This window comes from Netta rufina (genome assembly GCF_964035555.1).
Source record: "Netta rufina genome assembly, chromosome: 10".
Lineage (NCBI taxonomy): Eukaryota > Metazoa > Chordata > Aves > Anseriformes > Anatidae > Netta > Netta rufina.
This window is the reverse complement of record NC_140133.1, coordinates 7,473,767-7,498,667: the sequence shown is the minus strand read 5'-3', so window position 1 is coordinate 7,498,667 and position 24,901 is coordinate 7,473,767. Positions and strand designations below refer to the sequence as shown.

Below are 24,901 nucleotides of genomic sequence, written 5' to 3'. Positions count from 1 at the left end.
GCTTTTTGCTGCCCTAATGGAAACCGATTCCCCAGCCTGCCACCAACGCGCCCAGGTGCTGCCCAGTGACATCCCCGAGCGTCCTTCACCGGGCGGCCACCCCTCGGGGGGGACACCCCGTCCCCGTCCCCGTGTCCTCCGCGGGGACCCCGCCGGGCTCGGCACGACCCCGGGCCGGGCTTCGGGGGGGGTGAAGAGGAGGTGAAGGGGGGGTCCCCGCCGTCCCCCGGCCCGCCCCCAGCCCGTGCCGGGACCAATGGCAGCGCGGCCGGGCCCGTAAATAGCGAGCGGGGCGCGGCGGGCACGGAGCCGCCGGCCGGGAGCCGCCGGGCGCCGCTCGGGGACGGAGCCACGCGTGGGGAGCGGCCCCCACGGCACCCCCCGGGGCAGCCCGAGCGCAGGTAAACGCGGCGGAGGCGCTGCCCGAGCCCCCGGGGGCGCCGGGCTGGTGGCGGTGGGGAGGGGACGTTGCCCTTGGACTCTTCTCGCACCGGGACTCGGGGGGGCCGCGGATGCTCGGCGGGGTCCCCCCCGTGCCCACCCGGCGCACGGCGCCCCCCCAGCACCGCGATGGTGGCCGCGGAGCCGCTGTGGCTGCTGCTGCTCCTCCAGCTGTGCGCCCACGGCCGAGCCTCGCCGCCCGCCCGCAGCTGCCCCGCCGCCTGCATCTGCACCTCGGACCTGCTGAGCTGCAGCCGGCAGACGCTGCAACGCGTGCCCCGGGCGCTGCCGCCCACCGCCACCACGCTGGACCTGAGCCACAACGCCCTCACCCAGCTCCACGACCGCTGGCTGGCCGCCCTGCCGCACCTGGAGGCCCTGCACATGAGCCACAACCAGATCAGGGAGCTCTCGCCGCGGGCCTTCCACAACGCCTCGTACCTGCGGCACCTGGACATGTCGTCCAACCGCCTGCACGCCGTCGAGACGCACTACTTCGAGGCGCTGGTGAGCTTGGAAGAGCTGCTGCTCTACAACAACCGCATCGCGCGAGTGGATGAGAACGCCTTCGCCAAGCTAAGCGGCCTGAGGAAAGTTTACCTGAGCTGGAACAACCTGACCACCTTCCCCTTCCGCTCGGTGCAGGGGCTGGGCAACTACAGCCTGCGCACGCTGGACCTGTCCTCCAACAGCCTGAGCAGCATCCCCGTGGAGGAGCTGGCGGCTCTGCCCGAAAACATCGGGAACGGCTTGTACCTGCACAACAACCCCGTGCGGTGCAGCTGCCCGCTCTACCTGATGCTCCAGCGGTGGAAGCAGCGAGGCTTCAGCTCCGTGAAGGATTTCTTCGAGGAGCACACCTGCAAGGTGTCCGACACCGTGCCCCGCTCGCTGATCAAGTTCCTCAAGTACAGCCACATGTTCGAGAACTGCTCGGCCGGCCCCGAGGACGTGCACCCCGTGCCCTTCCCGGTGACCGTGGGCCAGGCCCTCCTGCTCACCTGCAACGCCAGCCTGCCCGACGTGCTCACCACCTACATGTGGATCTCACCTCACCACGAGCCCATCAGGCACCCAGGGAACAGCAACCGCTCCGTGGAGGTGTACCGCAACGGCAGCCTGAAGATCGCAGCGGCCAAGCCCTGGCACTCGGGGGTCTACGTGTGCTTGGCCATCAGCAGCCCCCACAATTTCAGCAGGATGTGTGAGGTCAACGTGACGGTCCACTACCCCAAGCCAGACGGGGAGACCTTCAGCACCGGCCTCACGACGCTGCTGGGGTGCATAGTGAGCCTGCTGCTCGTGCTCATGTACCTGTACCTCACGCCCTGCCGCTGCCTGCCCTGCTGCAAGAAGCCGGCCCCGCTCAGCCCCCCGCAGGAGTGCAGCGCCCAGTCCTCCATCCTCAGCACCACGCCGCCCGCCACGGACGGGACGAGCCGCAAGGCCAGCGCCAACAAGCACGTGGTCTTCCTCGAGCCCATCCGGGAGGCGCAGAACGGCAAGGTCCGCCTGGCCCTTGGCGAGGATTTCCCTGACCCCAAGCACCCCAAGGTCCTGCAGCTCAAGTCGGACTCGGAGTCCATCAGCTCCGTCTTCTCGGACACCCCCATCGTGTCGTAGCAGGGCAGGGCTAGGAGGAGGCCGGTGCCTCCCCAGGAGCTGTTTTCCTCCGTCGCTGCTCAAAGCAGGAGCATCGGGCACCCCGAGTTCCCCGCTTGCCTGCGCCCTGTGAGGGTGACCAGCGTCACCCGCGACCGCTTCAGCCGCGAGCCCCTCGTGCCCGCCAGCACCCAGCAGGAGCCCCTCGCGTAAGCCACCGGCAACGGCCTCTTCAGCACAAGGGTAACGCGCCCGAGAAACCCCCGCTTTGTCCTGGCAGCCAAACTCCCTGGCAGCGACGCAGGGGCTGGATTTCTGCCACGGCCGTGGGAACGCCGGGCCCAGCCCAGAGCCATTGCCCTGGGCACCCTCGGCACTGTCCCTGGGGGCAGCGCCACCGTCCTCTCCCCGCCCGTGCCAGTCCCCATCTGCGTGCCGCGGTCTGGAGCAGGGGCAGTGTGTCCCTGGGGCAAGCCCCCACTGATAAAGCCGAGCTCGTGCAGGCACCCATCAGCCGGGGGGGCTGGGATGCGTCCCCCTCCCTAAGGCAGCTGTGCAGGGAGGAGGGGGCTCAGCTCCCGGCGAGGCACGCAGCCGAGCAGACAGCGCAAGCTTTTGCTTCTTAACACTCACGAGAAGCTGTAAATAGTAGAGGCAGGCATGCACGAGGTGACGTGATGCAGCGCCCCGACCCGCAGTGCTCAGAGCTCTCCCCGTGCCACCAAGGACGATGAGGTCTCGCGCGCCACCCGCCCTGCTCCGTTTCTCCTTGAGACGGACAAAAAGCGCTGCTCAAGCACAGCAAACAGCAGTAACCTAATAAGCCCATCGATAAATGTGAGTAATCGCCTCTCTTGGGTCATAATTCTCTAGGTACATTTGAATAAAAATGCCTATTTTTTTAAGCTCACTCCGGGCTGAGTGTCTCCTTGCCCTTGCAGGGGGTGGGCGGGAGCTGCTGTCCCCCTCGCTGGGCTCTGGGGGGTCCCTGTGGTTTGCAGCGGGCTGGCAGCCTGCCACGGCACCGGGCTCGTTCGGTGAGGGGCTCAATGTCCTGGGACAGAGCGGAGGTGCCCCCTGCTCGGTGACAGTGGGGAGGGAGCAGCACCAGGTGCCACAAGGGCACACAAGGGACAAGCAGGACTGAAAGGCACAGGAGAGCAGCTCAGGGGCAGGCTGGCCCTGTCCTGGGCTGAGTCCTGACCCCCTCCACGGGTGCAGGTGCCCACCCAGCCAGGCAGAGCTGTGCTGCTTCCCCCATGCCTCTGCCCTCGGCACAACCCTCCCAGCCCTGCTGCAGCTCCCAGCTCCCCTCGGCCACTTCCATCTCCGCTGAGGCCACCCCCTCCCAGTTTCTCCCCCTCCCTCTGGGACTGGGGAAGCACAGCTGGACACGTTGGGGTGAGCAGCGGGACAGCAGCACCCCTCCATCAGCCAGCCACCACCACCCCTCGGCAGCCGGGAGGAGAGCACGCAGCTGTCGCCACTCCTCCAACTTTTTCAGCAAAGAAACAAGCAGCTTTTTTTTTTTTTTTTTTTTTTTTTTTTACCCAGAAAAAAAAAGCCAACTGTGCCCAAAGCGCTCACCAGAAGCTGTGGTGTGAAGACAGGGAGGGTTTGGGAGAGCTCTCCTGAGATGGCCGCAGTGCAGCTGGCCTCCCGGCACCGACCCGGTGCGGCCGCATGCGCTACGTGCCCTGCTGCTGCCAGCCCCGCGGCCGCTGCTCTGTGCGAGGGACGGGTGCCACCAGCCCCTGCCCTCGCTCCCCACGCCTGCCCTGTCACCTCCTGTTAGCACAGAGCCACTGACGAGCCTGGGATGCCGAGGCGGTTGTGCCGGGGCTGGCGAGGTGCTTCAGCAGCGCCCTGTCCCTTGGGGACAGAGGCAAGGTGATGGCACAGCCTGGCTGTGTTCCGGGGCTGGGATGCCACCGAGGAGGAGCTGGATTTGCCCCCCTCCGTTTCTGGGGTGGGCTCTTTATTTGGGAAGCCCGATCTGCTTTTGTTTTGTTTGTGCAAAACCATCCCCTGCTGAGGGGCTCAACTTCTGCTGTAGGAAAGCAGCACTGCTGGTGCTTTACCTGCTGTTGCTGCCTCAGAGTCTGGAAAAAACATCCTAGAGAGGTGCTAAAACGAGGGGATGTGAGCCCTCACCCTGGCAGGGCTCCTGAGAACCTCCAAAAAGCAGCACTGAGAAAGAGACATGAGACAGTGCAACCTGCAGCAGCACACAGCTTGTGGGCCTTGTCCCAGGGCTTCCCACTCCCTTGTGCCCCCATCAGCAGCACAGGCACGGGTGCTCCTGCAAACCTGCCCCCTCAGCTGAGCTAAGGTCAGGGAAAGCCCCGGGCTCACGGGAGTGTAAGGAAGGCTCCCAAGGGCCTGTCCGAGGCTGCAGCAGCCAAGAGAAGCCGAAAACAGCGCATGGAGGCCGGCTGCAGTCGGTGCTGCCCCGCAGGAAGGCTGAGCCCCACTGTGCCAGGGCAGCACAGCCACAGCTTGTAGCAGCACCGCCCCCAAAGGATTTTTCCTGGGAAAATCCTACTGCTGGTTCGCATTTTGGTGATGCCTGGAAAGGAGCAAGGATATCTGAACTGTCAGAGCAGTTCATTAAGCGGCTTCAAAGGCAAAGCTCAGCAAGGACAAACGGAGCCACAAGCACGGCCTCCCTGACAGGCGGGAGCTGGAAACGTCCTGGCCCTTCCCCGAGGAATTCCCCGTGCGAGGTGAAGGAACGGGGCTGCACAAAGCACGGCCCCCCCGGCACCTGCAGCCATGGGAACGAAGGAGCAGGCTCCAGCGCTGTCTCCCCTGGCACTTCCCAGCTCAGCCCCTCGGGCAGGTCCCTCCTGTCCCCCAGCCACCAGGGCTGGCCGCAGGACCTGCAGAGCTGGAGCTGGGGCTGGAGCCTTTCCTTGCGACGCTGCTGGTTTTCCAAAGCGATGCGGGCAGCACAGCCCGGTGCATGGCAGCACGATGCCTGGGAGAGCCCAGGGCACGGTGTGTGGAGCTGGCAGCTTGTAAAAGCAGCACGCTCCCCAGCCTCTGTTTCCAGCCATGAAACCCAGGGCTGAGCCAGTCACTGCTGTGCTCCAGCTCCTGCTCCCCCCGACACACGACACCCAGACCTCAGCACCGCTCCTGAGTTTTTAGGGCAAGGCAGCAAGGGCTCCTGTGGTCTGAGGGATGTGGGCAATGTCTCCTCCTGTGCCTCACTTCCACTACAGCCCAGGCCTCATCAAAAGCGTTGAAGGAGCATGAGCATTTAGAAAGTGCTCAGCAACCACCGGGCTGCAGAGAAATGCCACGTGCAGAGGGGAGCAGCCTCCTGGGTACCCCGGTATCTGTGCGGGTGGCCGGGCTGCATTTAGGAACCTGCAGGCTGGGATCTTCCGTGTCTTCTTTAACGAGGGCAACCCAAAAGCCATCTAGAAATTGCACAAAGCCTTCTTAACCTGCCTCCACCATGTGGCCTCGTGCCTGCTCGCCTTCTCCCCCACCGAAGTGTGAGGTCTGCCATGGGAACCTCTCTGTCTCCTCCCTCCTGCCTGCCCGGCCCTCTGCACCCCCCGGCCTGGTGCAAAGGAGAAGCAGCAGCCACCCAGCCTGCAGGAGCCCAATACCACAGCTCAGTGCCACACCTCCTGGCAGCTCCCCCGGCTCGTGCTCAGCATCCCCGTGTCACAGCATGGTCACTTCTGGTCCAGGATCCCCGTCCTGCGCTCCACTGGCAGGCACAGCCGTGCTGGTGCCCGCCGTGCTCTCCCCTCTGTCCCCTCCAGCTTTTGGGTGGCAATCCCCAGGAGATGCACCCTGAAGGCAGCTTCTTTAGAAGCAGCACCACAGACAAGTTCGCTGGCTCCCTGCCCGTGTCCCAGCCCTGCAAGCCACGAGCCCTGACCCCGCTGAGCGCGCCCCCCTCACGCAGGGCCCTGCAGCCCACCCTTCGGGCCTCGCCCCCTTCCCACATGGCTCGCTCTCCCCAGGATCATTACCCAAGCTCTGGCCAACACTGCTCCATTAGCTCGCTCCGAAGGAGGCTTAATAGAAAATCTGCTCAATTATTTAGCAGGGGGGATGATACTGGCTGAAGGCAGCCAGGGTCTCTGGCGTGGGCTCAGCGATTCAGCCCAGCTCCTGGCTCAGCCTGCCAGCTCCTCCCTTCCTGCACGGAGACCTGAGCAGCCCTGCAGCAGCCTCACGGAGCCCCAGGCTGGCTCCAGCCCTGGAGCTGTTGCCTGGTTAGGAGACAGCCGGGCTGTGCCCTCCCTGCAAGCCCTGGAGGGCAGGCGGCTGCCTTGCTGGGAACACGGGGCTGTCAGCACGCTCCTGTGGTGGGAGCCCCTCTGCCAGCAGCCCCTGGCTGGAGCTGGCAGCCTCGCAGGCTGTGCCCTGCACTGCCGTTCCTCTGCCCCCGCTCGTGAGGCTCATTCCAGCCCCTGGCTGAGCCAAGCCGTGAAATCCTCAGGCTCTGCTCTTGGCCAAGCCATCTGCTCTCTAAGGATGCTCTGCGAGCAGTGAAAGGTTTCCCTCTCCACCCTCCAGCCCCAGCAAGCGTTTGGGAGCTGCGGCAGCCGAGTCCTGGAGGGCTGATGGAGAGGGGTGCCCACGGATGGGGCGGGTACCCGAGTTTTGGCTCCCCACAAGCAGCACCGGTGCTGCCGGACCCGACGGGGAATGCGTTTCTCCCCTCCCAAAAGCTCTACCCACAGACGGAGGCATGCGATGTATCAATTGTCTCATCACATCCCAGCCTGGGCAATGTTCCCTACCCTTGTGCTTAATGGCTTTTTTTGTGCCAGGAGCCCGTAATAGGAGGACTTGATGCCTGGCTGAGTGTCCTGTGCTGGGCAAGGAGCAGCTGAGGCATCAGACTGCATCCTGATAACACGGCTGGATGAGTCTGCATTTGGGGGGGGCCCAGGCTGGCAGCGGGCAGGGCCCCAGCTCTCATTACTCCTGCCCTTCCCCTGCTCCGCTCCCAGGGGAATCTGTGCTCGCTGACCCAGGGCAAAGCCTCCAGCCAAGTGCCTGGTCCAGGGTCAGCTTGCTTCCACGGCTGGGTTAGAGGCAACCAGAAAAACCACACCCAAGCCAAGGAAGTCAGTTGAGATACTGCTCCTCGTCCTCATCCCCTAGGGCACAGCCTCCCTGCGATGAACTAGTCAGGCTAACAGCTGGTGTCATGGGCAATTCCCAAAGAGAAGCTCCTCTAAGCAAATTCACATTGTATAATCACTCTGTTAATGATTTCTGGAAACCTGGGAGCTGCCAAATGGGACCTGGAAGAGATTTCTACCTGCTTCTAGTTCTGCCCAGGCAGGGTGCTTGTGCAGGAGGAGAAATGCCCATCCTGTTACTCTGCTCGCTACACCAAGGGGAACAGAAAAAGGAAAAAGGAGCAACGTCTCCTCTTGACTTCCATAAAACAGGTCTGATCTGCAGAGCCCAGTTACCCCTGGGATCCTTTACGTGACTTCCTGCAGCACTGTGACCCATGGCAATCCTCCCATTTTCCCTTTGCTGTGTCACCCTGCCTGTGGTTAGGCTGCCCGTCCCCTCAGCGCTGGTAGCCTTGGGGGTCTCCAAGCTGCTCAGCCTCAGTACTTCTGTGTCTTGACTGACCTGAAAGGCCTCCCTGCAGCGTTTGCCTGCCTTTTATAGATCAGTGGCAGATCAAACCTCAGATTTAGTGCTGGGCTTTGCAAAATCACGCAGAAGCATCTTGTTTTATAGAATTTTTTTCCCTGGCTTCCTCCTGTCTCATCTCGTGTTTCTCCTGCTCAGCCAGGCCCACCACAGGGCCGTGTTACTCTGCCTGCATCACCCCGCTGCCTCTCATTTATTTCTGCTCTCCAGTGCCCACGGAGGTGACTACAAAACCCTTGGTGATCAGCCAGGGATTTGCCACTTCCCAGCTGCACAGCAGGATACAGCACCTCTGGTTTGTCACCACGCAGCCAGCACACAGGGAACAGTGGCACTTGGCAGTGTCAGCCCCTGTGACACCAGCTTCCCAGCACGATTGGCTTTTCAGGTAAGGGAGACACAACCTGGAAGGTTTTTGTTTGCCCAGGACTCCCTGCAGGCTGGGAAGGAGGTGATCTTCATCCCACTGCCGTCTTCTCAGTGCTTTTTAGAGTCTGCTGAACTGAAGACCAGGGCAACAACTTTTACCCCTGTCATCTGGCCTGGGACAGATGCTCAAGGGACAGGAAGTCCAGGGAAGGATTTCTTGTCCTGCCTGGCATACAGGGAGCTGCTTTATCACACCTTCTCCTTCCTTCCAGGAAGAAGTAACCAGTTGTGGCATCAGATTTGTGCCAGTCGCCTTTTCCACACAGCGGGATTTAGAGGGAGAGCAAAATACACCCACACCCCCAGCCCAGCAAGGCCACTGATCGGTGACCTTGTGCTAAGCACTTGGCACTGTCATCCTTGGGGCTGTGTGACTGGTGCAGCAGCCACGGGAGGCAGGGTATAATTAGATGTATTTGTGTACATCTTTGAGTCCTTGAGAGAAGAAGCTGAAAGACTGGCTGCAGGGCTGAGCCGCTCAGCCAGATGGGGCTCTGCTCTCTGCAAAGCCAGGGACTATCATGTTCTCTCAGCGTGGAAACAAGCAGGGTGTGCAGTGCGGACAGAGCTCCTTCTCCTCCAGCATCCTACAGAGAACAGTGGCAGGGCGACGCTGGGAGAGAGCAAAGACAGGGCTGCAGAGTGTATCAGCGTGAGCTTTTTTTCAGGGCTCAGTGCAAGCACACATCAGCCAGCAGTCTGAGCTGAGCCATGGCTTCCCTGAGAACGTTTTCAGTGAGGATGCTGGAAGCTGTCCTGCTCCCAACTACACGACAAGGCCATTAGTGTGCTGAACACAGAGATGCCCTTTGATAAGGAAAAGTTTGCCTAAAAAGGGGTTGCAGACAGTGACCCCACCCTGCTGGAGGAACAATTTCCTGAGAAACCGCCTCACTTACGGAGCAGGGGTTTAAAACACACCGGCTTCTGCCTGTTCCAAGCACATCTGCCTCTCCTCACCACACAAATACATTGCTCCTATAATGTCACCTGTGACACAGACTGCTGCCGTTACCCAAAGCAGTGCCATGCGCAGTGATGCTGTGCTTCCACAAGCAAATCCACTCACCCCTGAGCATCGGTGTCCACAAGCAGCCGGACCAGTATTCCCGTCACAGCCACAAGAATTGGGTAATGGTCCACACTCTCCAACCCTGTGGAAGTAAAAGAGAAAGATGGAGCCACTGTCACCGCACAAGGGACAGGACAGGGCTGTACCACTGCCCTAGGACTTGCTGGCAGCACAGTCTGGGACGCAGGGGCTGTGGCTTTGGCTCTCCAGCAGCCTGCAGGGTGACCTGGGCTCCCCCCCATGATAGGAGGTTTTCCCACTAATGTGAGCTACAGGCTTGGCCCTCAGAATGGAGCATCCCTGCCTCTTCCAAGCCTCGGGATGGGAAGGAAATCTGTCCCCTACTAAGCAGAAAGGGAAATGCAGCTGGTGTATGGGAAATGTTGGATGCCTACATAGCACCTGGAGCCAGGTCCTGCTAACAGGCAAAACTCAGTCACCTCCAGGAGAAAGAGGACGGCTGACATGGGTGAGAACAGCTTGCTCTAGCATCTCAGTGCCCCCTTTACTCGATGCAAAGCACAGCAACCAAGCCACCCACTTCCCAGGGGCGCTTCTCCAGCACGTTTTCAACAGAGGGAAGGGACGGAGAGCTAATGCATGGGCTCACCTGGCAAACGAAGGTTGACCACTCTGTCAAACAAGTTCCTTTCAGCTGTCACACGATTCAGAACCTGGTTCAAGAGCTGCGTAGGGAAAAGCAGAGAGCATTTGTATTTTCTGGGTGGGTCTTCCTGTGAGCAGCACTCAATGACCGTGCTTTGGAGCAGCATGGGAGCTGATGGGTGCTGCAGGGGCACCTACTCTGCTGATGGACAGCACATGTTAGAAACAGGGTTAATAAAAACTTTTAGAATTAACACATGCCTCTTTTTACAGCTCCTAAATCTCAAACCTGAGTTGACCAGCTCTGTAACATGCTTCTTTCAGAGCCCTAACAGCGGGAGCATCAGCTAACACTGGCTGTCATGACCTGACACAGCCTGGAGACACCACGCAGCTGCACATGCACATTGTGAGCCCACAAGGAAGGCTGAGCAAGGGGCTGGACAGGGCTCCCTTCACTGTCCACATGAGCTTGCAGCACAGTCCTAGCCCGGCCCTGGCACAGAGGGAGGCAGCACCACATCACAGTGGTTCTACTGCACCCACACCTCACAGGGAAGAGTCAGCCTGAGGTCAAGACATCCGAATCTCAGCACCTCACACCTAAATCTGAGTCCCACCTACAGATGCCAAGCTAATTCTGCAGACACAGCTCTTGGGAAGCAGAAGGTACTGCCACAGCCCATGAAGAACAAGCTGGCAGCTGCTGCTGGGCAAAGCAGTGTCAGCGGGGTGGGGATGGCAGCAGGATGAACCTACCAGCCCCGGAGCACAGAAGAGCACAGAAAGCAATGTACTCCTCTGCTTGACAGAGCATCACCACAGGCTGAGATTTCTGCACTGAAGGAATCAGCTGCAAAGGCACTTAATTAGCCGCCATTAGCTCTCACTCAGCCCCCAGTGGGATGAGCAGGGACTGCTCCAGGCTTGACACAACTGCTGCAAGCTGTGCACGGCCTCTGTGCGTGGCACCCCTCTTCCTGCCCCCTGCATGCCCAACGAGCTGAAAGCTGCACCCTTTCTGTGGGCACACTCTGTTTTGGGGCACAGCCTCCTGGGGACACCAGGACAAGAGGGGGATGCTGCAGAACCCCGCTCTGTCTCGGCTCTCCCCCGGATTGCCCAGCTGTGCGCTAAGGGCCACTCCAGAGGATGTTTCTTTGCACTTGGCAGAAGGACGGTACCTGGGCGAGCCTCCGAAGCAGCAGCTCTGACGACGGGCGATTCCAGTCCAGAAAGATCTCGGGGGCCAGCGTGACGGTCATTTCCAGCACCCTGAGCAAGCTCACCGACAGGTCGAAGCAGGTGGCACACACCTTCAGCTGGCGGCTGTCCACAAAGTTTCTCTCCAAGCGCTCCGCTGCCTGCTGGATCTACCGAGCAAGAGAGAGAGCTCACCGAGGCGCCTCTTCCCAAAAGAAGGGCCACGATCCCCCCCTCCAGCTTGGCTCCCATGTGTACCAGGGAACTGCTGCACTCCCACCCCTGAGAGTAGAGCCCTGAACCTTGCTCGGTGCAGGGCACGGGCACGCCGCAGGTGCCGACACGCTCACCTCCTGAATCATGCCGATGAACTCGGAGAAAGCCCAGTTGAGCTGGTTGAGGACGCTGTTGAGGAAGCTGGGGGCCAAGTCACGGTCGCTGCGCAGCAGGTCTGCCATGTGCCTCTGCAGCAGGGTGGAGGGGCACGGCTCTGCAAGCACACACAGCTTCAGCGGCCTGCACCCAGAGCGGCCACGGGCCTGGGGCAAGAGCAGGCAGGAGCTTGCTCCTGGGCTCGTTAAATATTGGCCTGTGTCTTGCTGTAAGACAGCAAACAGGGATGGCAGGGCGCTGGGAGGCCGGGCACGAGGGCTGTGCTGAGCAGCGAGCTTGCCTGCTAGGCCTCCAAGCGCTTTTTTGCAATGCCAGCCTGAATTAATGCCAGCCCCATGTGCTTGCTGCTGCCCACGCACACAGCGCGATGCCCCACAGCCTCGTGCCTGGCTCTGGAGGGTCGCCTCGACTTTAATTACTCCTGATAGCAGCGTGGCAGCAGCTGCCCAGAGCCGACACCTGGCAAACCCCACTCTGCAGAGGCTTCTGCCTGCTGCTGGGCTGTGCCCTCAGCAGGGCCAGCCAGGTTCAGGAGCACTGGCACCACAGCACGCAGAGGAACGAGCTGTGCTCTGAATGCAAAGGGTCCGTGGGGTGGCACCCTGCCCCAAAGGCCGGCACAGGGGCAAAGGAAACACGGGGCAACCTCCAGCACATCGCTGGGGGCTGAGCAGCACGGTGTAACTACAGGCAGACTGCTAGCTGGGAACAGCAGAGCCAGGGAGAAATGGCAGGAGACAAGTGGAGATCATCACCTCCTCCTGAACAGAACAAAGTGCTCTGCACGCTCCCGCCCCTAGGTACGAGGTTGTGGTGTGATGGGGACACGTGCCGAGTACTTATGCTGCAGGCAGCCCAGCACCCTGGCTTTGATCCTGGCTCAAAGCACGTCTTTGGGAAGGATTTCATCAGACAAACATCTTTAATGGCCTATGCCCACCCCATGGTACTTTCCCAGCCCTTGGCAACACGTGGCTCAGGGGCTGCCTTTTATGTACTTAGTGATCCCAAGCGGCTTTCCTGCTCAGGGTCCCCCTGAAGCTACACAAGCCTTTGGCATCGAACGTGCCCCAGAGCAACACTTCACAGTATAATCGTGTGTGGCAGGAAGAATTCTAATTTGAGCCTGGCTCCTGCTCTCTTTATTTGATAATATTTCTTCTTTGCTGCCCCCTCCTTCTGCTGGGAGGGGCAGAGATGCTGCTCTCCATTCGCTGCCTCCAGCTAGCCCTGATTTCACAGACCTTCACGGCAGCCCCGATCACTCCTTCCAAACAGGAACACCTCCAGTCTAGGCAGTTTCTCCTATAGGAACTGTCATGTCCTTGTCCCCTTTCCCATCCCTCCCTGACCCTCGCCAGGTGTCCCAGATTTCTTTGGAGAGGTAGAATCGGAAGCACTGGCAGCATCCAAACCCCAAACGCGGGGCAGATTTGCAGGAAGGCACTACCTGTTTTTCCTTCCTTCTATTCTCCTTTCCTTGTCATTGCTGTTGTGTAATTTGTTCCTTTAACTATGATTTATTTTTTTTCCCCTCCAAAAGATCAAACTAGGATTGCAGTTTGAGGATAACCCTTCTGGAAGAATTTATAGCTCAGGAAGGAAGCTGCTGGTTGCAAGGTGCAAGCAGAGGAGCCCAGGAGCCAGTGCTGGAGCCCACTTGGTTTTCTTCCTGTCAGCGACAGAGGCTGGCACACAGCACGGCCTCAGCAAACCCACAGCTGACACTGAGCAAGGGGATTTGTCTGATGTGCGAGGCATCCTGAGAACCTTGAGGGTTGGGACAAAAAAATCCTTGTCACATTCAATAAGAAGCATAAAATCCTGCATCTGCGGCTCCCAGCTCCGGCTGGGAACCAGGGGCTGGGCACCACTCTGCAGAGGGGCTGGGGAAGATACCCGCACAGACAGGGGCCAGCTGAAGGCTCCTTCCTCAGGATGGGGCAGGGACAGGCCCCAGGGAGGTCTCCAGCCTCGGGGGCTGGACAAAGCCCCAGCCACCTGGATCCAGTGCCAGCCACAGCCCTCACCTGAGCAGAGACCAGGCCACCTGCCACCAGGACCTTCCCACAGACACCTGTGATCTTCAGCTTTGTCTCTACAGCTTGCAGCCCCCTTTTAAACCCCATTTTTCCTTTGCATTCACTATTCCGCCCCTGGTTATGCTGAATTTCACCTCCCAGGCCCTCAGAAGAGGAAGGCCCTGTTGCAGGGCTGGCATTTTTGGTCTTTGCTTTTTTTCCTAGCCTCCCCTAAATGTGTAAAAAGTGATTTTTAATAACTGCTGACATATTAGCCCCCTCCTGCCTTCAAGTACTGAAGCAGTTTTAGGCAATGACCATCAATCCTTGTGGAGGAGCTCTGGGGGTTGTTCCACTGGCCCGCCACCAACACCTCTTACTGACATTTCAAGTCAAGACAGATCTCCAAATGAAGCGCCCAGCCAAAGCCTACCTCATTTGAAGGCAGCTTTGGTTTTTTGAAGGATGCTTTTCTGCTTGTAACAACTTGCTTTATCCTGACTTTTAGCCAATGACTGTTTCCTCATGGTCTTTTTCCAATAAGTGGTGTGAATTTGCTCCAAGCATCCAATTCCAGGTTCTTAAATGCTTTCCTCGCTGCTAGCAAAGACTGTGCCAGTCTGTAAAAGCATTAAAAAGCGGTGCCTCTTGTCAAACCTCTCCACACTTACCTAGTTTTTTTTTTTTTAAGGTTTTAAGCTACCACTAGGAGAAGGTGCACTAAGTTGGCCTTTGCTGCTCCTAGGAGGATTGTGAGTCTTAAATACACTGTGAGCACTGCTGCTCTTTGAAAGCAAGGTAAGAGAGCTGCCCTTGGCCGTAGCAAGAGCAGCTTCTTCCCCTGCACGCGTTGCCAGATCGGGGTCTGCATAGGGCAATCAGTAATGGTACCTAGAAACCCAGCTCCGTGTTGGACCCTGGTGCTGTGCTCACCTGCATTTACAAGAAGTTCACCTTTACCGAGGCATTTCCTCCCTCACACCCCAGTCAGCATCACTACCCTGGGGATTCACCCCGACTTTGTGTTTGCCAATTTGCTGAGAGGAATGGCAGTTCATGGAGAGTACGGATCCTTGTTGATGCGGTTACTTTCTTGATCTTGGCAAGAGCACGTCATTAGTATTTCTAAAACTTGTAACTCCTTAATAGAGAAGCCACTCAGCCTTGGCTTAGCCATCATTATGGCAGATAAAGATCAGCCATTGGAACAGGAATCGGTGGTTTTCCAAGGCCAGAAATTATGACCTCAATACATTTAATGTGGGCACCAGAGCATGGCTCCGAGCGGTTACGGATACATCCGATGGTTCCACAACTGAAACTTCCCCACAGAAATATGAGTGAAGCAGCTGGAGGAGGAAAAGCAAAGATCTAGGTGGGGGGGAAAATGGTGAATAAAAACACTGAGCGCTTTGAAAAGGTTATTAGGCAGCCAGAAAGCCCCAGTGCTACAGCCGACACTTCAGTTGGAAGGTTCACCGAGGCCAGGATGAAGCAAAGAGGTTAAGTTAAAATACAAAAATCAAAGTGAATATAAACAAACACAGCCAGCAGTCAAGGATAACATGGAGAAAAGAGGTAATAGAAAGAAAAGGTATAAATGAAACATCCGTGACAAACCTGGCTATACATCAGTTTCCTTAACTAGAGGAAAATATTATAACAGAATTATTTTTAAAACTAGTAATGGGAGAAAGTCAAACAGTAGCAGAGGCCCATCAACAGATAGAGTTAAAAATTAATAAAGCAGACAAAGTGGAAGCGTTCAATAAGTGCAGATAGTTGTAAAGAAGCAGGGTCATGTACTTTCATCACAGGAAGATAATTATGTACTTTATAGTTTGCTAATGACCCAGGAAGATTTATAACAGGGCCATTTGTGAGACTCCCTGGCCAGCAGACCAAGTGACGTACGTGTGGGGGCTCCAAATGCTGCAGCACTTACAGCAGAGCTGGGAACGCGGAGGAGGAAAGCCCCAAATGGACCAGATTCGGAAGCAAAGCAGCTCCACCCAGCACTAATCTGAGTTTTCAAAAGCATCCAGATGTAAATGTGAAACAGCTGCTGCTCGGTGGCTGCCAGGCTCACAGAATTACAGCGACAAAGGTAAGCCAGCAACCCCCACCACTGGTAAACTGTGTCCCTTCAAAGAACATTTACATAGGACCAAAAGGAACACTGGCAGGGTGAGGCAGGAGGAAAGCAAACTGCATTCAGGGAATGAGATGTCAAAAAGGTCAGACGCAAGGCACGGTGAAGCCCTGGAGCACGCCTGGGACTCCCACACGCCTCCAAAGCGAAGTGCTGGCAAGCAGGCTAATGCAAGAGCTGGCTCCGTGACCAGCACGTCGGGGAGTTGTTCTACCCAGCATGACACTGGCAATGCTGGGGCTGTTAGGAAAATAAAAAAAAAAAAAAAAGAAAAAAAAAGAAAAAAAAAAGAAAAAAAAGGAAAAAAAAAAGAAAAAAAAGCGAAGAGTGAACACAGGGGCTTGCAAAAGAATAAAAAAGCCTTCCTGAATGAGACACAGAGGCTGCACTTTTTTCCCCCCCACACCATTTAGAAGAGCAAAGAAGTGAGCTTCCTTTGCTATGTAAACACTTTTGAGGGAGCAAATGTTGTAATATAAACCCAGCAGAGAAAGGCAGAAGGAGCAGCAGGAGGTGTACGCTCCCATCAGGAAAATCACGGATTTATTGCTGAGGCTGAGGAACCACCACCGGAAGGGTTTGGCCAGTTAAACTCACACAGGATGATTCTTTGGATGTCGTCAGATGGAAACAGGGCTTCATCCTGGAAGACCTCTAGCTTAGACAACCATCTCGCTGCAGAGGGGTTTGCCATCAATGGGGATGAGTAACATGCAGGGCAGAGCAGCCGGTGCTCCACATTTCTCAAATATATTGAGAGACAGCCAGCACACCTCTGTCATCTGCCCAGAGCCATTCAGGGAAGTATCCCCAGTGCAGGATGAGGCTGGAGCATTAGAGAAGAGGCTTTTGCAAAAGCTCCCTTCAGACTGGCCTGCAGAAGCAGACCCAGACGAACAAGAATTTCTTTTGGCTCAGACGTTTGTCCTTTTTGTCCCTGCCAACGCTCAAATTGCAACAAGGTGAAGACTGATGGGTGTGAAGGCAGGGGGACATCTCCTCCTCCTTTCCTGGGCAGCACCTCAAGGACACCTCTGAGTCCCACGTCCCTCTTCAATTAAATCAGCATTCATTATTGATTCAGTTGCACCTTAAAATAGCAGCCCCAGGATCGAGTCCCCAGTAGCCTGCCCAGCCCGCTCCAGGCTCAGACTGCGTGGAGCCATCTGCAGATGGATTTAGAGAGATCTCGAAAACTGAGGAACCTTGATCCTGCCCGAAAGCTTCCCTGGATGGGGGGGATCTCGAGGACACTCACGAGGTCCCTGCCACATGTACCAGGTCTTCCCCATTGTCCTCCGAGGACGGGAGGAAGCCAAGGCTGGCACAGCCTGCAGCAAGGCAGAGCTGCGTGATGCAGCCTCACAATCTGCCGTGTGGGTGCCAGCCTCCCTGCCATCTCCCGGGGATGTAACTGGGAAAAGAGATCCTCATGTGAACCACTACGCCCCCCAAAAGAAGACTCTCTACATGGAACAAGGGAAGGAGGGAGCTCTCTAAAAGCTACTTCACCAGACAAGAGAGGATCACACACCAAACTTACTCTGGAAACTAGCAACAGAGAGATCTCCTGGGCACCCAGAGGCAGGAGAGAGAAAGAGAACAAGAGTGCCATTAGAACAGGGATAGGCAGCTCTCCCCACCAGAAGGGGCTTGCAGCACATCTCCACATGCCCACATCAGGCTGCAGCATCCTCTGTCCCCCATCCCTAAGCAGCTCTCCAGGAGCAAGGTCTGGCACGAAGCCTTTTCCACAGCAGAGAGGAACCAGGAGTGTATCCAGACTGGCCAAGACCCTGCAAGGCTGAGGCTGAGGACGTGTACTTCAGCTCAGGAAAGGTACCTTCTCCTTCCCACGTCTTTCTCAGATGCAGCGGAGCTGGGGAACCCCTCGGTGTGACAATAGTGCTGATAACTGAACTGCCATCACAAACAGGCCAGGCTCTGCCAGGCTCCAAGAGAGATGCCTGGTTAAAACACTCCCTGCTTGCAAACTTCTCCAGTGCCCTTGGGCACCCACTCTGTCTCACGGGGTACCTACTGCTTGCCATAGTCATCAGCTCTTACCCATAGCAGCTGCTTGCTGCAGACATCAAAGCTCCTTCTCCTACGCTTACATTCTGGGGTGACACTCTCGTAAGGATGCACCCCTGGGCCTCTCACCTTGCCCTTGAAGGGGAGAACCCCCCTTGGGATGAATTCAACCCACCACCCGGTCTCCAAAAGAGTCATCAGCAAGCGCAGAAAGACTGGGAATGCCCAGAAAATGCTGGCTGCAAAGCTCAGGCCCGGGTATTTGGTTAGGATCCCCCTAATTCTGCAGCCGTCTCACCACTGGCCTGGCCCATAGCAGCGATGCCTGCTAGAGAAGATGCCATTCCTCCCTCGACCACCCTTCATAATCCCAAACGCCAGCCCCCCGGCCCACTCACTCTGCAGGCTGGGGAGGCTGGCGTCCTCGGGCTTGGTTTTCAGCAGGTGTGGGAGCCGTGTGTATCTGTACCCAAAGCCACAGCCCTGGTAGAAGAGATGAAGAAAGATCTCAGAGGGTGACAAACAGTCGGGTTTTGCTGCTCACCGGGTGGTGAGAGAGGCAGGGATGCTCACCCGCCACAGCCTGACGAGAATCCAGTTGGTCTGCGCCCAGGGCCGCTGCTCGTAGGGAGCCAGGAGGTTCTTCATCATGGAGATCCGCCTACCAGACAGGAGACACGGGTCAGCTGCAAAGGGTCTGGGGACAGGGAATCAAACAGGACACACAGCAGGACCCAGCCATTCCGCAGGGAGCAGGCAGGGCAGCACTTACTGCTCTTCGGGGATCCTCTCTACAGCACGCAGCGAGTGGGGGTAGCAGACATAGCTGGCCAGCGCCTGCATCAGGGAGTCCCGGATGTCTGGGGAGGAATGAGAGCGGGTTAGGACAGGCATCCAAGGACACACAGTGTGCCACAGAGCACTTGAACACCAGAGGCTGGGAGAAACTAGCCCTCTTTTACAACAGACCCTCTCTGGACACGTTCTGGGGAAGAACCAATTACACAGACACCAGATTAGTGGGATCAGTTGATGTGGTCAAGGGAAGGGCTGCCCGAGGAACCTAGATAGGCTGGAGAAATGGGCCAGCAGGAAATTCATGAAATTTAAAAAAAATAAATAATAATAAAAAAAAAATGGTGAAACCTGGGCCTTTGCAATGCTATAGGCTGGGATTTAGTGCGTGGGAAACAGCAACCTGGGGCTCGAGGCAAGCAGTAAACTGAGCTTGGGCCAGCAATATGCCCTGGCAGCAAAGGAGGCCAACAGTATTCTGTGCTGCATCAACAGGAATATAGCCAATAGATCAAGGGAAGTGATTATCTCCCTTTAGTTAGCTCTCATTGGATCAGACAGACACTGCATCCTATTTTGATACCCCAAATACAGGACAGACATAGACTAGAGTGAGTTCAGCAGAGGTCTGCTGAGGTGGTCAGGGGCTGGAGCACTTGCCCGGAAGGAAAAGCTGAGGGAGCTGGGCTTGTTTGGCACACAGATGATAAAGCTTTGGGGTTTACAGCAGCCTTCCAGTACCTGCAAAGAGGTTATCAGGAAGCTGAGATGTGGTCAGTGACTGTGGTTACAAACTACTAGCGGTAACGGTGTGAGGGTAAGAAAGAACGGGCACAGATTAAAACAAGAGGTTCACAGTGGATATGAAGAAAAATGAGGACAGTCCAGCACTGAAAAGGGTTGTGCAGAGAGGCTCTGTGTTGTGCAGCCTTCATCCTTTGAGGTTTTCAAGACCAGAGTGGATAAAGCCCTGAGCAGCCCAGTCCAGCATCATAACTGACCCTGCAGCTAGAGACTTCCCGAGACCGCCTCCAACCTGAATGAATGATACTGTGATTTCTGCCTGACCTACACTTTCAGTCCGAGAAGCATCTGCACCCTCTGTGCAGAGGGAAGCTCAGTCATGAAGTGACAGTGTCTGAAGGATAAGAGTCAAGTGCCCTGAGTCTGTCTCCTGAGTCCATTGTCTCTTCTGTCTTTAGCCGTAGCAGCTGAGGGTATTCCTAGACTCTTACCTTCCTGTTAAAGGTAGCAGGGTACTTCTTGATCTACTCCTGTGCAGGCAACCAGGTAACTTTAAATCATTTTAATCTAGAGCACAAGCTCACCTAGCCAACCTCCACAGAATCAAAAGAGCAGCCAAGCATCCTGGTGCTCTGCTGTGGATGTGACAGTCGCCAGCAGATGAGTGGTGTGACAAGCAGCACTGTGGTCTGTGACAGAAAAGTGTGCCTACAGCCTCAGCCTGGCCTCTCAGGGAGACAGTGTGATCTAAAGGATGAAGGGAAAGCAGCTTCTGAAAGAGGAGCAGGGTCACTTCTAAGTCTAGATGGCACAGCTGAGAGAAGGACTCGTGTGTCCTCCTGGGGAAGTAGGGTAAACACACCTTTAGAAGTGGCTACTGAGTTAGGAAGAGTTTAGAGCAGTACGAGCCTAGGCCTGTGTCCCAAACTGGTTTCCATGCAGCTGGAACTAGACACGTTGGATCATTCGGTCTCCAGGATCCCCACAGGTATCACAAAGGGTCATACACTCAGGGACCTTCACAGAGGACACGCTGAGCTGATGAAGGAAAAACACTAAAGTCTTTCTCCAGAAGCAGTGGTTTCCCTACAGACTTAACCAAGATGAGCATCAAGCTGAACAGGGCATCTTGGTTTGGTAGTAAACCCAGTCCACTCAGCAGGATGCTGGGTTTCTCCAGCAGCCCATTTCATGCCCCAAACACAGAGAACTAAAGGCAGAAGCACACACGGAGAGATCAGCATTTTAGTACAAATTTGTGTTCCTCACGTTAACAAAAGCTCACAGCGCACTGGGGATGTCTGTTTACGGCCCATCTCCATCTGCATCTGCTCGCCTACTCCTACTTCAGCTCAGGAAAAACAGAGACTCACCATCCTTGTGCCCTGGCAGCTAAGAAGAAATCCCAGACTCAGTAGCTGGGACATGAGTCCTGCTCTCACAGGGGTATCCCAGGTCATGTATCTAACCCTGAAATAAGCAGGATGTGCTGGGTAAGGGCAGAGTCCAGACCCTCTTTGTATGTGGAGGTATAGAGCACTCTGTGAGTTCAGCAGATAGATCCCAACACGAATCTGCTGAGCCACCAGCAGCAGGACCAGTCAGGGCTGCACCGTGTCACCCCAAAGAAGAAGAGAGCAGCTTTACCTGTGCCCACAATCCTCGAGTCAGCAAAGTGCTTGGCCAGGATGGCAGCGAGGCGCATCAGAGTCTCTTCATAGCCTGCAAAGAGGAGGGAGAAGGGGTCACACAACAGGGCAATGGGCAGCCCTGTGGCCAGCTTTCCTGTGGGCACAGGGCAGGCCCCAGGATTCATTCCTGCTGCAGCTACCTCTGCAGTTTTGTTGTGTGTCTAGCTATCAAAACAAACAGATGTGAAAATATGGGTCTACAACACAGCCTCCCACCTCAGCGTACAGAGCCTAAATCAGTTACTCTGAGGAAGATAAAACCTTGCTACTCAGATGGCAAGAGAGAGAGGCTTAATGCAGAAGGGGCTAAGCAACACAACCAGCACTCGGTATCTATGCAGAGAAGCCACATCCAGCCTGCAGGCCCTAAAGAAATCTGCTACTGCTTAATTATGCTGCTCCCTGAACAGCAGGTACAGCTCTCACTTAATGGATGTGAACACTTTAACTATGTCTTGTTGGCTGGAATGGCAGGTCGTCCTGCCTTCACAGGCTCTGGCAAGCACAGTACAATTTTGCTACGAACCACTGGGGTCACATAGCCAGGAAAAGCACAGAAAATGCAGAGGGAATCCACCTAAACAAAGATGGTTGGCACGAATTGGGTGGTCATCTCTATATCCCAGTCCCATGGAGATTTGAAAACAGTCCCAATTTCTGCACTTGTGGCACATCTCCCCCCACCCAGCAACCAGCAGCCAGCATGTGTTGTCAGGGCAGTGACATCCTCCAGCATCCCAACCCATTCTTGACGGCTCCTTGCATATGAAATCCATAGCTGCCAGTGATTTTCACTACAGCCAACACCATGACAGCTTCGGGCAAAGCATGGGCTCCCTGCCTGAAGCTCAGCAGTAGGAGCCTACTCAAGGAACAGCACTCAGGACTTGTTCCACATCATATAGACAACATAAAGTGAAGGACATCACAACCAGCAGAGGACACAGATGGGATGCCCTTGTATTTCATCACAAGGATGTGGCTTTATTTAGATTTTAACAGGCCAGAATTAGCAAGGACTCTCTATCCCCTTACCTGGAAGCTCCTCCATGCTATTGACAGGGCTGAAGTAGTTCTTGAGTGCACTGTAGCTGTTCATAGCCACACTGAGGTAGAACTCTGGCATGAAAGCAAAAAGCGAGCCTGTCCTGTCGCCGTGCTCGATGGTGCGGATGCACACTCGCAGCAGCCAGTAGATATCCTGCATCTTCTCCTGACCAGAGAGAACACAGCAATCCCCAGTCAATTCTGAGCATCTTCTCTTTGGAAAAACACAGCAGTCAGCACAATGCCCAGGCCTTACAAACATCTCCGTGTCTGAGATGTTCCTCAGATGGCTGCTCTAAGTTCATTAACCAGGTCTGTGCTGTTGGATCTTCTCATAGAGCCACGGAAGTGTCAGAGGAAGGAACAATCAGGGATCCCTACACCAACCTCAAACTCAGCGCACAGTTAGCACTAGTGTGAGACCAGAGCAGCAGTGGCTTTGCCTCGCTGAGCATTGCAGCCCTCCGGGAACTGCTCCTTGGTGGGAGCTATCTGACCACACAGGCCTGATGGCAAAAAAAGGCACACTAATTTTAATTCCAAGTACAGTGGCTGAAGGAAGGCAGGCACTAGCATTCCCAGCATAAATCTGCTAGAACAAAAGCTCATCTTTTGTAGGAACTAACAAATGGGAACTGGCAGAAAGCTCACACCAACTCAGATCCCTGCAATAGGCAGCCACTGCCTTTTGGATTCTGTGCCAGCCATTCCTGAGCAATACTGGCTTCTTGCTTCTCTAGCAAAGCTCTGGGGGTCCTAGATCAAACCCAGGAAATGTAAGGTCATCTACATAACTTTAAGCTATAAAAATCAGTACTAACAAAGACATAGGAAGAGGAAATGCTACTTCATAGCCACGAAATACCATATTTGCATATAAACAGAGAGAAGAGAGTTACACTTCTAATAAAAAAAAAAATAAATCAGAAGATAAGTGATTTCATTTGCTTAGGGGCTTTTCTAAAGTATGCCACTGCCATCTTTGGGAGACTTACATGGGTTTCTTCTGCAAATTACACCAAACTAGTATAAATCAAATAAATTGAATAAAAGACATCTTTATCTCAACACTGATACACACCTCAGCTCAACTGTTGCTTTCAGGATAAAGAACAATTGTGCAGACAACATTAAGGCAAAGAAAGCTGCATTTGATTTTATAAAGACTTGATAACCTAAAAACATCTTCTTAGGTATTGCCAAGATAAAAGAATACCTACGCCAAGAGGAGAGAGATAATCACCCACAGTGTGACAGATAAATAGTGTCATAACAAAATAAGATGGTACTGCCTACTTTAAAACTAAGAATGTTTTGGTCTCCCTTTCAGCTCACCTTGAACCCCTCAGCTCAGAATAAACTAGTAACTAATTCCCCAAAGTAGCAGCCTCTCCCATGCTCAACACCTCAGCACAGAGGACTTCACCTCTAGATGGAGAGCAGGATCAGTCTCTTTCTGTTCAAGAGCACCACTCACAGGGATAGGTCCCTCTGCAGCATGCAGGTCCTGTGGAGGCTGGAGCCCACTGGGGGCACGTCTCCACTGGGAAATGCCTGTACCAGCTGTGAGGGGCAGCCCTCGAGGTGCAGGCAGTATGGACAGGCCTCCATGCAGCCACACTCCTCTCCAGAGCAAGCTCACTCGGCTCCTGGCACACATTTCACAACCCAACTAGTGACCTGCCTTCCCTGCAGACCAAGCAGGTTGAGGCAGAAGCATGAGCAGACGCTGCTGATAAATCCAGAAGAGTGACAAACCCGCACTCCCCACGTTTAATAGGACAACAGATCATCTGGAGACACGAACAATCATGGTGTGACTGATATGCACACCAGTAACGCCCCCCAGCGTCTCAAGAGGAGCCCAGGAAGAAAGGTGTATTTTCTGGCAAGCGTGGTCTATGCTAATGCAGCTGGAGAGCTCCTGCAGTGCCGCACTGTGTCTTGCGATCCTGTTCTGGGCGTGAAGGAGAGGACAAGTAAAGAGCTTGAGTCAGATCAGCCACTGCTCCTGCCACTGCAGCTCTGCCAGACATGTTCGTAGGAGCCACTGTTCTTCCACTCCCTGTTTACATCCTGAGACACATGCTGCTACTGCATGTTGGGAGAAATGTGTCCTCTTCCCCAGCACAAAAAAAAAAACGTACAAACACAGATGGGGCAAGGCAATGTGCAAAGGAAGACAGGAAGAGGAGATCTGCGGAGTGTAAGAGCACAAACTGCTCATGAGAAAACAGTCCAGAGACCTTACCCCAGAAGATGGTGAATGCAAGGAAGAAAGAACAACCTGTGCAAACAGTCAGTGGGTTACTGAACGTACAGAGCCCTCTCTCCCCATAGGAACCAAGTGAAGAAGGGGAGAACACCTGAGCAGAAAAGCCTAACACTTGGCTCCTGCAGACTGCAGGAAGAGCCTTAGTGAGAACTCCCTGTGATACACAGCACAGCTCAGGGAAATGCTTCGCAGTAGCCTCTGTCCTCTAGGCACTCCCCAGGAACTGGACGGGGCATTTGACCTGAACCCTTCTGTCTGCAGAGACCTGACTTCCCGAGGGAAAGCCTACAGCACCACCCAAAGCTCGGAACAGATCGGGATGTGTCCTAACAAACACTTAGGGACCAAAGCTGGGACAGGAAGGGGTCCAGGCCTTGGAAGGAGGCTCTTCATGCACATGAAGGTAGAAACAAGCCTCACAGATCAGCATTGCTCCAGCACCAGCAAAAACGTCACGTGACACCACAGATACAGAGACACACGCTCTTGGTATCTTCTGAGCTGCCCACATTGCACTCCTGCCCACCTTTGAATAGATGGTGACATTTATCCAAGCCAGGCGACGACTCAGGTGATTGAGTTTCTCAGAGAAGACCTTTTGGCTCTTCAGCAGCTCCTCATGGATGTCTCTCCTCTGAAAAAGAGTACAGAAATGCATAGGCAGATATCACTTCCACTCATATTATCCTTTTTCAGAGCTGGACAAACAACACAGAAGCGAGTAAGACCTTGGGGCTAGCTAGGGAG

At 55.5% G+C, this 24,901-nt stretch overlaps 2 protein-coding genes across 2 annotated transcripts in view; one reads left to right on the top strand and one right to left on the bottom strand.

The window, feature by feature from the left end:
* Window positions 1-24,901, bottom strand: part of RNF123 (ring finger protein 123) — a 47,009-nt gene that overhangs the window by 2,193 nt on the left and 19,915 nt on the right. Inside the window, exons 26-35 of the mRNA XM_084292633.1 lie at window positions 24,681-24,788; window positions 21,868-22,045; window positions 20,789-20,863; window positions 18,375-18,462; window positions 18,176-18,263; window positions 18,001-18,085; window positions 11,353-11,492; window positions 10,984-11,172; window positions 9,804-9,879; window positions 9,191-9,275 (exon numbers count right to left, since the gene is read on the bottom strand). Coding sequence (XP_084148759.1) covers window positions 9,191-9,275; window positions 9,804-9,879; window positions 10,984-11,172; window positions 11,353-11,492; window positions 18,001-18,085; window positions 18,176-18,263; window positions 18,375-18,462; window positions 20,789-20,863; window positions 21,868-22,045; window positions 24,681-24,788 — 1,112 coding nt within the window. The remainder of the gene's footprint in view (window positions 1-9,190; window positions 9,276-9,803; window positions 9,880-10,983; window positions 11,173-11,352; window positions 11,493-18,000; window positions 18,086-18,175; window positions 18,264-18,374; window positions 18,463-20,788; window positions 20,864-21,867; window positions 22,046-24,680; window positions 24,789-24,901) is intronic.
* On the top strand, window positions 210-2,704 carry AMIGO3 (adhesion molecule with Ig like domain 3). The gene has a single exon (XM_084293011.1). The coding sequence runs from the start codon at window positions 571-573 to the stop codon at window positions 2,062-2,064; it is 1,494 nt and encodes a 497-aa protein (XP_084149137.1). The 5' UTR covers window positions 210-570; the 3' UTR covers window positions 2,065-2,704.